Here is a 12,576-nt window from a genome sequence, read left to right on the forward strand (position 1 = left end):
TTCACTGTACCGTTGCTCAAAGCCTAGGTAATATGTCATTTATTACCTCAGACACCAGTGAACTGTTTATAATGTCCCCAGCCTGGTTTTAGGTACTATACATTAATTATTTCATTGATTTTTTTTTTTTTTTAAGAGTTGGGAGATTTTTCTGGCCCCTGCTCACAGTCTGCTATATGCATTTCCTGCCTACCCAGAGAGTCTTCATCTTTCCTATGTTTAGCAAGCCTAGGTTTTGCCTGGGATGTGCCCCTGCCAGGAGCTGGTTATTGGCACGGTCATTTCCACGGCTGTTTCTTGCCTTACACTGAGATCGGCTTCTCTGAAATCTTATGTGCTCATGCCCTCAGCCCACCAAGCCCTTTAGAAGATAGTTTTCTCACCCACCGTGATACCACGTTGAAAGATAAATCTGCACATTCAAAATCTCTTCGTGAGATGAGGCAGCCCCCCGGTGTTCCAGCTGTGTCTCAGGCTCCCATGTTTGTAGTGCTGTCCCCGTGTGTGTCCCAGCTGATATTAGAGTTTGTCCTCTTGTGGCCACATCTGCCGTACTGGTCAGAAGTTGGCCTGACTCTCGCCAGTGATTGTGAGACCAGTGGGACCACCGCTCGGTGCCTGCACTCTCTGGCGTTGTGTTAGGCTACTTACTGTAGCTTTTCGCTGTGACAGCGTTGCTGAGCTCCCTGTGTCACACCGCCAAAAGGTCACCATTCTTGTCACGCCCATATACACTTTGCCTGGTTCCACAAAAAAGAAAAAGTCGTTAAGTGCAGCCTCTTTATTAGTTAAATACTCCTATAGCGTAAGAAGTATGTACAAATACTTCTTCAGAGTTAACCAGCTGGCCATCTTGGTCTCAGTAGATGTCTTGGATGGAAAATGCTGAGTAGAGCCTGTGGTGTGCTATCTTCTAACTCCATCCATCTTACACTTTGGAACTTTTTGATCGGGACCATTTAAGTAATTGTCAGCCTTCAGGATGCTGTTGCCCTGTCTTTCTTTCTCTGTCTTGTTCACGTGCACTGACTGCTTCACTCATGGGCACATACCTTGTTTCAAAGAACCCCCAAAGTAGTGAGGCGAGTTAAAAGACAATCCACCTTTAAATTCTCGGTGAGCTAAGTAACCCAGTGGAATTCAGCACTCTCAGTCCTAGGGACCCAAAAGAATGATTTATGGGGCATTGTACATAAAGGAACAAGTTCTCCAACCTCCAGTCTCCTCTCCCGTGATCCCCAGCGCCAAAGCAGGTTTCTGCCCTGTGAGCAAATGCACCCGGTATAGAGGGGGTAATTGTCCTTCTACTCAGTTACTCCTTCCATGCTCTCTTTAGCCCAGTTCTTCCTCTGCAGGGCACGCCTTTCCCGTGGGCTTCTATCTTTCTGAGACCCACTGAGGACTTACACTTTTCAAGAAAAAAAAATTCTTAAATCATCTTATGTTACTTAGGGAAATGTAGTCTAATAATATAGTTTTAAAATGTGTGGCCTGGTCTCCAATCACTGAGACAAAGGTACCTCTTAATCCTAGTTGTTCACCTGTCTCAGTTAACTTTTCTGTCGCTGTGAAGAGACAGTCATGACCGAGGCAAACTTAGAAAAGGAAGCATTTCACTGGAGGCCAGCACAGTGTCAGAGGGTGAGACCATGGCCCTTGTGGAAGGGAGCATGGTAGCAGGAAGAGCAGTAGAGAGAGCAGTAGCTGAGGGCTCACAGCTGATCCACAGCAGGAGGCAGACCCAGGGAGACTGGGCCTGGCATGCAGGGTGGAAGGGGGTGGGGGCTGGGGGGAGGGGAAGGGAGGGGGAACCTCAAAGCCTGCTTCTAGTGGCGCACCTCCTTCAACAAGGCCACCTCTTAATCCATAATCCTTCCTAAAACAGGTTCACCAGCTGGGAGCCAGCATTCAAATACGTGAGCCTGCAGGGGGCCATTCTCACTCAAAGCACCACATCTGCATAGTTTGTTCTAGATTAAAACTCATTCTTTAGACAATGTTTCCTTTTTTCTCCCCCTCTAAGCAAGCAAATTGAAAGCAAGACATTTTTAGTGAGTTCCTTATAGGCTGTCTACTGTCGTCTCTGTGTGTGTTCCTTGGCCTGGATGAGGTCACCAGAGAGGAAAAGATGCACATACTCAGTTTTGCATGCACGTGTGCCCCATCATATTTAGCCCTTGTAGCAGCTGGTCTGTATCTTTCTTTGACCTAATTCTCTGCGCACCTAAAGAAAATGAAGTTAGTATGAACATGGCTTATTTAAATATGTGACTTTATTCTTTTGGGTTACTCACAACCTTTCCCTGTGGAAAACTTGATACTGTAGCTTCTCTGGGATGGACGTCTCTTTTGCTGGCATGTCGTTGTTGGGATCTGTCTTCCTCCCACTTTGTGGCATCAAGAATGCGTTGAGTCACTTCTGGTCTCGCCTGCTCCTGGATGCTTGACTACAGTCGATCTGCCACTTGCGTCTGTCTTGGGCTGTACACACTCTCTCCCCACCTGTGTGTGACTGTTCTTTTCAGCGTGGCTCTTGGAGACACATTTAGAGCAGTGTCTCTTACAGTATAGGTGACTGATAAGCACAGGCGATTGGATTAAGCGCCTGCACATGCCATGGTTTTCTCTTCTAGTCTTTTCGCGATCCCTGGCCTGGATGCTGAGAAAACAGCATCACTCGGTGGCATGTGAAAACTCAGGAACCCTGACCTGGTCTTCTGACTCAGAATCTGATGTGTAGGAAGGCCAAGGGATACCTGTGCACAGTGGATTTGGACTAAAGTCCTGGTCAGACCTCAGGGACCCTTCTCTGCTGTCAGCACCGCTCACATCCCAGTTTCTCCTGCTCCTTTCTTGTCCTTTCCAGTGGGTTCAGCTCACTTCTATAGGTGGCCTCCTGCCAGGAGCATTTGGATGCTCTTCCATTTTCCCCCCATAATTAGGAATACTCATGATCATAATTTCAACATTTTTATCTTTTAAACCCGTTACATTAATTTTTCTTTGCAGTAGGCTTTGTTTGTAAACTATTGGAAATCTGGATTTCTTTTAAATTCATATGTATCATTTCACTTCCTAGCTCTCACAAATTTTGACATGACTTTTTCTCCTGGGACCTCTATTTCATTAGAATTTGATTTACAATTAAATTCCGGGTTTGAGGATTTGTTCCAGGTCTCTCTATATGAATCAGAGATGGTCTCTAGCAGAAGGCCAGACAGCCAAGGTTCCATACCTGGCCCCGGCCTCTGCATTTAAGTGGTCCATGTTCTCAGCCAGAATGTAGAGGGCTCATGCTGTGCCATAAGGGATCTTCTTCAATAGGGTATCTAATTTCCTCCTGGATGGTTTCACTGAGCTGCTTTGTTACTGTAAACACACACACACACACACACACACACACACACACACACACACACACACACACACGTCCCTTAGCAGAGTAGAAAAGCAACCTTAGCTCTCAGAATACTAGACATGGGTCAAGGTCTCATTGTTCACCAAGTGACATTGTCCCGGGAGGGGTAGGCCCAAGTTTGCCTAGTTTATGCAAATCTGTCTTTTAGCTAAAACTAAACAACAGCAGAGTATCTTGGCATTTTGCAAGTCCCAATGGAGATGAAGCAGGGACTGGCACAAGAAGCAGTTTAGCATGAGAAGACCTTTGACATAAGAGTGAAAGGGACCCCTGAAGTAGGAGGCCTCCTGGAAATTGTGGAAAGCCAGCATTTACATTCCGTCCCTCTTGTCCCTTTGCTTTTGTAGTTACACTTACTGGTGGACACCAGAGGTGGTAAAGCATTTGCCGCTGCCTTACGACGAAGGTGAGTACCTGCCTCTGTTTTACATTTTCTACCACGTGTTTTTGGAACTATGGCCAGAGAGGCTGAAAGCACCATCATTTGATACTCCACCTGATAAAAAGAAGTGGATCCATCATTACGGGCCGTTTTGTTAGGGGACCATACCATCTCTTAGCATCTTACAGGAAGAGACAATCATGCTTCCTCTTACCTGAGTACACCCCTGCCTCTTTGTGCTGTAGCTTGTAGCTACTAGAGAAGCCATGCAAATGTGTGGTTGATGTGATAATTCACTTTAGATTAGGACGGGTTATATTTCAAATTAAATTTTTCTTTTTTATCTTAGAGAGATGGAGAGGCAGTAAGGACTCATTCACAAGCAGGACTTAAACATTTTTCTATCGCAAAACAGTGGAAATGTACAGATATATGTGTAAACGTACATTGTAATCATATTTAAACTAAATTTTATTAATGTGTGAGGAAGGCAGGGGAGGTTATGCAAAGGACCACACTAAAGTGTACTGTACATTAGAGTGATGTTTCCAAATTGAAGTAACTCTCCACTTTAGATATAATGTGGTCCTGACTCTGTGACTATATTAGTAATTCATTATTTTCACCTTAGGCAACCAGTTTTCCGTTTGTAAGACTGTAGCAGGTGAGGGGTCGTTAAGCCATGGTTCTGCATCTGAACTTTGGGTGGGGAAGTTCAGAACAGGGTGCTACAGATTTTTAAGTTGTTCCTAAAGTATTAATTCATTTCCTAAGAATGTGCAACTTGAAACTCTGGACAAAATCATTAATAATATTGCTAACATGGGTTGGCTGTTTGGGGAGAATGGAAAGCACTTTATTATTTAATTTTATTTTTTTTGTGTGTGAGCGTGTGTGTACGGGTGTGTGTGTCAAGGAAGGTGTTGGAGATCACCAGATCCATTTCTCTCCTTATACCATGTGGGTCTCTGCTTACATTACACTTGGCTGCAAGCACCTTTACCTACTGAGCCGGCAACCTGGCCTGGAAAGGGCTTTAATGATGACTGCTAATAGGGTGTGAATACCAACTGAGATTTAGTGAAGAGCTGGCATGTTTAAAAGTAAAAAGGAAATCAAGGAAATGAGTAATTACTTTCTGAAGTAACTCTTGGGGCCTCCAGGGCCCCTCCTTTGAGCTGCTATGGGCAGACATAAACTGTCTTTTGTGCAGGAGTCTCGTCCCTGAGTAAGTACTAGGTACTGAACTGAATAAGCTGGGTCCGTGATGGCTCCAGACCAGGCAGGATGTGCCCGAGCCTTCTGTGAGTGCAGATGCTACTGCACAGATGTGTGATGCAGATGCTCCAGTGGTGCAGATACTATAACACAGATGTGTGATGGAGGTGCTCCAGTGGTGCGGATGCTATAACACAGATGTGTGATGGAGGTGCTCCAGTGGTGCAGGTGCTACAACACAGATGTGTGATGGAGGTGCTCCCGTGTTGCAGGTGCTACAACACAGATGTGTGATGGAGGTGCTCCAGTGGTGCAGATGCTACTGCACAGATGTGTGATGGAGGTGCTTCAGTGGTGCAGATGCTACTGCACAGATGTGTGATGCAGGTGCTCCAGTGGTGCAGATGCTGTAACACAGATGTGTGATGGAGGTGCTCCAGTGGTGCAGGTGCTACAACACAGATGTGTGATGGAGGTGCTCCCGTGTTGCAGGTGCTACAACACAGATGTGTGATGGAGGTGCTCCCGTGTTGCAGGTGCTACAACACAGATGTGTGATGGAGGTGCTCCCGTGTTGCAGGTGCTACAACACAGATGTGTGATGGAGGTGCTCCCGTGTTGCAGGTGCTACAACACAGATGTGTGATGGAGGTGCTCCAGTGGTGCAGATGCTACTGCACAGATGTGTGATGCAGGTGCTCCAGTGGTGCAGATGCTACTACACAGATGTGTGATGGAGGTGCTCCAGTGGTGCAGATGCTATAACACAGATGTGTGATGGAGGTGCTCCAGTGGTGCAGATGCTATAACACAGATGTGTGATGGAGGTGCTCCAGTGGTGCAGATGCTATAACACAGATGTGTGATGGAGGTGCTCCAGTGGTGCAGATGCTGTAACACAGATGTGTGATGGAGGTGCTCCAGTGGTGCGGATGCTATAACACAGATGTGTGATGGAGGTGCTCCAGTGGTGCAGATGCTACTGCACAGATGTGTGATGGAGGTGCTCCAGTGGTGCGGATGCTATAACACAGATGTGTGATGGAGGTGCTCCAGTGGTGCAGATGCTACTACAAAGATGTGTGATGGAGGTGCTCCAGTGGTGCAGATGCTACTACACAGATGTGTGATGGAGGTGCTCCAGTGGTGCAGATACTATAACACAGATGTGTGATGGAGGTGCTCCAGTGGTGCAGATGCTACTACAAAGATGTGTGATGGAGGTGCTCCAGTGGTGCAGATGCTACTACACAGATGTGTGATGGAGGTGCTCCAGTGGTGCGGATGCTATAACACAGATGTGTGATGCAGGTGCTTCAGTGGTGCAGATGCTGTAACACAGATGTGTGATGGAGGTGCTCCAGTGGTGCAGATGCTGTAACACAGATGTGTGATGGAGGTGCTCCAGTGGTGCAGATGCTATAACACAGATGTGTGATGGAGGTGCTCCAGTGGTGCAGATGCTATAACACAGATGTGTGATGGAGGTGCTCCAGTGGTGCAGATGCTATAACACAGATGTGTGATGGAGGTGCTCCAGTGGTGCAGATGCTACTGCACAGATGTGTGATGGAGGTGCTCCAGTGGTGCAGATGCTATAACACAGATGTGTGATGCAGGTGCTTCAGTGGTGCAGATGCTATAACACAGATGTGTGATGGAGGTGCTCCAGTGGTGCGGATGCTATAACACAGATGTGTGATGCAGGTGCTTCAGTGGTGCAGATGCTATAACACAGATGTGTGATGGAGGTGCTCCAGTGGTGCAGATGCTATAACACAGATGTGTGATGCAGGTGCTTCAGTGGTGCAGATGCTATAACACAGATGTGTGATGGAGGTGCTCCAGTGGTGCAGATGCTATAACACAGATGTGTGATGGAGGTGCTCCAGTGGTGCGGATGCTATAACACAGATGTGTGATGCAGGTGCTCCAGTGGTGCAGATGCTATAACACAGATGTGTGATGCAGGTGCTCCAGTGGTGCAGATGCTATAACACAGATGTGTGATGCAGGTGCTTCAGTGGTGCAGATGCTATAACACAGATGTGTGATGCAGGTGCTTCAGTGGTGCAGATGCTGTAACACAGATGTGTGATGGAGGTGCTCCAGTGGTGCAGATGCTATAACACAGATGTGTGATGCAGGTGCTTCAGTGGTGCAGATGCTATAACACAGATGTGTGATGGAGGTGCTCCAGTGGTGCAGATGCTATAACACAGATGTGTGATGCAGGTGCTTCAGTGGTGCAGATGCTATAACACAGATGTGTGATGGAGGTGCTCCAGTGGTGCAGATGCTATAACACAGATGTGTGATGCAGGTGCTTCAGTGGTGCAGATGCTATAACACAGATGTGTGATGGAGGTGCTCCAGTGGTGCAGATGCTATAACACAGATGTGTGATGGAGGTGCTCCAGTGGTGCGGATGCTATAACACAGATGTGTGATGGAGGTGCTTCAGTGGTGCAGATGCTATAACACAGATGTGTGATGGAGGTGCTCCAGTGGTGCAGATGCTATAACACAGATGTGTGATGCAGGTGCTCCAGTGGTGCAGATGCTATAACACAGATGTGTGATGCAGGTGCTTCAGTGGTGCAGATGCTATAACACAGATGTGTGATGCAGGTGCTTCAGTGGTGCAGATGCTATAACACAGATGTGTGATGGAGGTGCTCCAGTGGTGCAGATGCTATAACACAGATGTGTGATGCAGGTGCTCCAGTGGTGCAGATGCTATAACACAGATGTGTGATGGAGGTGCTCCAGTGGTGCAGATGCTATAACACAGATGTGTGATGGAGGTGCTCCAGTGGTGCAGATGCTACTACACAGATGTGTGATGGAGGTGCTCCAGTGGTGCGGATGCTATAACACAGATGTGTGATGCAGGTGCTCCAGTGGTGCAGATGCTGTAACACAGATGTGTGATGGAGGTGCTCCAGTGGTGCAGATGCTGTAACACAGATGTGTGATGCAGGTGCTCCAGTGGTGCAGATGCTATAACACAGATGTGTGATGCAGGTGCTTCAGTGGTGCAGATGCTATAACACAGATGTGTGATGGAGGTGCTCCAGTGGTGCAGATGCTATAACACAGATGTGTGATGCAGGTGCTCCAGTGGTACAGATGCTGTAACACAGATGTGTGATGCAGGTGCTCCAGTGGTGCAGATGCTGTAACACAGATGTGTGATGCAGGTGCTCCAGTGGTGCAGATGCTATAACACAGATGTGTGATGCAGGTGCTTCAGTGGTGCAGATGCTATAACACAGATGTGTGATGGAGGTGCTCCAGTGGTGCAGATGCTATAACACAGATGTGTGATGCAGGTGCTCCAGTGGTACAGATGCTGTAACACAGATGTGTGATGCAGGTGCTCCAGTGGTGCAGATGCTGTAACACAGATGTGTGATGGAGGTGCTCCAGTGGTACAGATGCTGTAACACAGATGTGTGATGCAGGTGCTCCAGTGGTGCGGATGCTATAACACAGATGTGTGATGGAGGTGCTCCAGTGGTGCAGATGCTACTACACAGATGTGTGATGGAGGTGCTCCAGTGGTGCAGATGCTATAACACAGATGTGTGATGGAGGTGCTCCAGTGGTGCAGATGCTGTAACACAGATGTGTGATGGAGGTGCTCCAGTGGTGCGGATGCTATAACACAGATGTGTGATGGAGGTGCTCCAGTGGTGCAGATGCTATAACACAGATGTGTGATGGAGGTGCTCCAGTGGTGCAGGTGCTATAACACAGATGTGTGATGGAGGTGCTCCAGTGGTACAGATGCTATAACACAGATGTGTGATGGAGGTGCTTCAGTGGTGCAGATGCTATAACACAGATGTGTGATGGAGGTGCTCCCGTGTTGCAGGTGCTATAACACAGATGTGTGATGGAGGTGCTCCAGTGGTGCGGATGCTATAACACAGATGTGTGATGGAGGTGCTCCAGTGGTGCAGATGCTATAACACAGATGTGTGATGGAGGTGCTCCAGTGGTGCAGATGCTATAACACAGATGTGTGATGGAGGTGCTCCAGTGTTGCAGGTGCTACTGCACAGATGTGTGATGGAGGTGCTCCAGTGGTGCGGATCCTACCGCACTGATGTGTGCTGGAGTACTCTAGTGGTGTTTTGAGTAACAGGAAGGGTTTTTTTTCCCCCTCAGTTATCTGTGCTGCAAACTTAAGGAAGTTGGTAGTGAAGAAATTTCACAGACGGGAAGAGGAGATTGATATCCACAATGAATTCTTCCGTCCCTATGAACTGAGTAGTTTTGATGATACCTTTTGCTTGGCGATGACGAGTTCAGCACGGTATGTCCTGGGGACTATGGCGCTGTAAGCACCAGGAAGCTCTCATTTCTCTGGTTTGTAGATGTTTGTCTGTCTTTATGAGAAGTCTGCCCTGCAAGCTGCTCAGAGTGGGGCCTTAGGACAGAATACCTCCTGTGATGGGTTAATGCCGTGACTTGTTAAGTTGGCATCTGTCCTCTACTAGCCCTAGTTTGCCATTTGCAATCAACTCAGTATTTTTCACTGAATGTAGAAACTGAGGGCTAACATGAATTCATGGCTCTAGAAAAGCTGGAATGGCCATTTTAGGTCAGCATTGTCTATGTAAAGTTATGCAGGTTTTCTGATCCTCATGCTCCCTCCCCTCCCTTTCCTTCCTGTCCATTTCCCTCCTTTCCTGTCTCCTTCCTTCTCTTCCCCTCTCCTCCCCTCCCCTCCCCTCCCCCCTTCATCCCTCTCCCCTCCCCTCCCCTCCAGTGCTCTCCTCTCTCCTCTTCCTCCCTCCCTCCCAGCATTGTGCTAATAGCTAGATCAGCATAACTGAAGCTTATCAAATGCGTATTTTCTCCACAAGGCTCATCACAGGCTTCTTATTGCTAGAAGCACTAAACAGCCACAGCCTTGTACTCAGGGACTATTTTAAACAGCAAGATTACCAACAAAAAATACACCCAAATGTGAAAAGTGGCCTTGAATAGATGGCTTAAAGGACACTCCGTTTACAGTGTGAGAGCAAAAATAATGACAGAGCCCCCTTCTGACTTTCCAAAGCTCTGATGGATCATGAGAACTGGGTGACTTGGGCGCTCACTCTCCTTACAAGCACGTGCCTGTGAGTGGCTCTACCCGCAGCAGGAGTGTGGGTGTGGCTACGCATACATTTTAGTTAGTAAGCAAGTTCACATACGTGGAATCTACAGGTGCTCCCCCCTTCCTCTTTCTCTTCCCCCCTACTCCTCCCCTCTTCTTCCCTCTTTCCTTCTCATTCCTATATGTTTAAAAAGAGAGAAAAAAAATCCACTTGCATTGCCAAGACATTTTCAGACTATTAAGTAGACATTTGGCCAGTGTGGTGATACAAGCTATCATCTCAGCATCTGAGGCAAGAGGATTGTTGTGCATTCATGGCCAACCTCGGATATAGCGTGAGCTCAAGGCAAACCTTGCCTATGCAGTAAGACCTTGTCTCAAGAAACCAAAACAGAAAAATAATAAGATAAACTTAGATAAACATTTTGAGCCAGACCTAAGATTACTTTGTTTGCTTCCGGGGTGGGGGGGGGGGCAAGCATTCAGGCACAATGTGGAGCAAGACCCTCACCAGATGCAGGGTTCTTAGCAGAACTCATAGAACTGCTGTGCGCTTGGCACTGGCACTGTTATGGTGTGTCTGGCTTCTACGGTGACAGGAACACAGAATTTGATGTGGAAAAAGGACTTAGCTCAGTGAGCGATACAATAAGTCAGCTTCTATATGAAGCGATCCCATAGCCCTGTTGTCAACCAGCCCTGGCTTAATGGGATGGGCGTTGCACTTTCAATTCATCTGACCCTGTGCTTTGATCACTGTGTCCACCTCCTTCAGTGGTCTGTCTTAAAACTATGGTGCCTAGACCTGAACAGCTTAGTGTTTGGCCAGTGTTTTTGTTTGTTTGTTTGTTTGTTTGTTTGTTTTTAACCTAAGGACTAACTGTCATATTTAACTTAAGGGTTTACATCCTAGCCGTACCTTAGTTGCTATCACTTTCCAGTCAACACAACTTTACATTAAAAACTCTTGGGCCCTTGCAGTTGTATGTCACCATGGTCACACGGACGTCACCCAGTGCTGTTAATTCACAGGCTTTTTGCGGCCCATCAGCTGAAGCTTTTCTGAGTACTAGTGTTAGAATGTGTGTAGACCCAGAGGCAAGGTTAGCGGAAAACAGCGAGTATGACCTGAAATGAATCCAGCATCTTTTGCACGGACTGTGGCTTATATAGCATTTTACCTTTTTCCATCTTTTCCTAGTGATTTCATGCCTAAAACTGTTGGCATTGATCCAAGTCCATTTACCGTAAGAAAACCAGACGAAACTGGAAAATCTGTACTGGGGTAAGATTTGCATATAGAATGAAAATTTAAAGACTTATGTAAAACAGTAACGCTTGCAGTAATATTCCACCCAGAACTAATGATGTCAAGCCGCAGATTTTAAAGTCTGTTGGTTGCATCTGTATTGGTAGCTCATTGATAGCACTGGGGTCACGGGAATGGTCACTACTGTTGAAAGTAGAATTTACGTTAATCTCAGCAACATGATATATTTTATTAATTTAAATTGTGACCATAGCATATGGTACAAAGACAGGGAGCAGATGTTCTATAAATAATCCAGCTTTCTTTGTTTCTCAACATAAAACAATTAAAATTAAGTTATTTTACTTAGTGTATTAACTTTTGTTGGCCCCTGAATAGAAAAGCAAGTAATGCTATAAGTGAGACCTTGAGAGGCTTGCAGTGCACGGCTATAACATTGTTTGCACGAAGAACATTTCTATATCTTATAACATGAAGGGAACCCTCCATGTTTGCATCTTCCCACTGAGAGACTTGAGAGAATTACATAGTGTTCTGGCCAAAGACTCTCCTACACCCCAGGTGGCCTGCCTGTAGCAATGGTAACATGGGTCTTCTCTTTGGACCAGAAGTCATGGCAAGACTGTAGCTACGGTATCCCAGTGTGTTTAGGAGTGTTTATGGGATTGGATTTTAGCTATGTGTAATCTACACATGGGCCATATACAAATATTTTCCAGACGCACCATTTCTGTGCCTTAAATTGCTGACCTTTCAGGAGATTCACATTAAGCACTGAGCAGATGCTGAGAGTATAAAAAAAGGAAAGCATTGAGGAGGTAGAACCCAAGGTGATTCTGGGAAGTGTAGCATAGAAATACTATCAGTTTTAGTTGGGGAAGGTCAGAATAGATTTTTTTTTTTTTTTAGCAATATCTAACTCTGGCGAGATATATTTTATTACATTTTTTTCTTTCCTGAAATGTTTCCAAGAATTACTGTGTTTTTAGCAGCATACAGTGAAATGTTTGAACAGTCAGGGGCCAGGGCACAGGGAGATGGCTCAGTCAGTAAAATGCTTGCTCTGCAAGCAGGAAGCTCCGAGTTCCAGCCCCAGTTTCCACACCACAACCTCTAAGATCTCAAGCGTGACAGAAACGTAGAAAAGGCCAATTTCAGTTAGCAGGAGAGGCTGC

At 46.5% G+C, this 12,576-nt stretch overlaps 1 protein-coding gene and 1 long non-coding RNA gene across 3 annotated transcripts in view; both read left to right on the forward strand.

Moving 5' to 3' along the window:
• The window catches only part of Fig4 (FIG4 phosphoinositide 5-phosphatase), a 114,171-nt gene that overhangs the window by 68,689 nt on the left and 32,906 nt on the right, over positions 1 to 12,576 (forward strand). The window contains exons 17-19 of the mRNA XM_051164130.1: positions 3,766 to 3,824; positions 9,195 to 9,342; positions 11,333 to 11,416. Of these exons, the coding sequence (XP_051020087.1) occupies positions 3,766 to 3,824; positions 9,195 to 9,342; positions 11,333 to 11,416 (291 nt within the window). The remainder of the gene's footprint in view (positions 1 to 3,765; positions 3,825 to 9,194; positions 9,343 to 11,332; positions 11,417 to 12,576) is intronic.
• On the forward strand, positions 5,168 to 8,720 carry LOC127205003 (uncharacterized). 2 transcript variants are annotated; one of them, XR_007832574.1, is made up of 4 exons: positions 5,828 to 5,977; positions 6,374 to 6,417; positions 8,398 to 8,441; positions 8,618 to 8,720. It is a non-coding gene; the product is annotated as an uncharacterized LOC127205003 (long non-coding RNA). The 2 variants fall into 2 exon arrangements; XR_007832575.1 differs by lacking the exons at positions 6,374 to 6,417; positions 8,398 to 8,441 and adding an exon at positions 5,168 to 5,229 and having other exon boundaries at positions 5,890 to 5,977; positions 8,618 to 8,714.

This window comes from Acomys russatus, chromosome 21, assembly GCF_903995435.1.
Source record: "Acomys russatus chromosome 21, mAcoRus1.1, whole genome shotgun sequence".
In the NCBI taxonomy this organism is placed as follows: domain Eukaryota; kingdom Metazoa; phylum Chordata; class Mammalia; order Rodentia; family Muridae; genus Acomys; species Acomys russatus.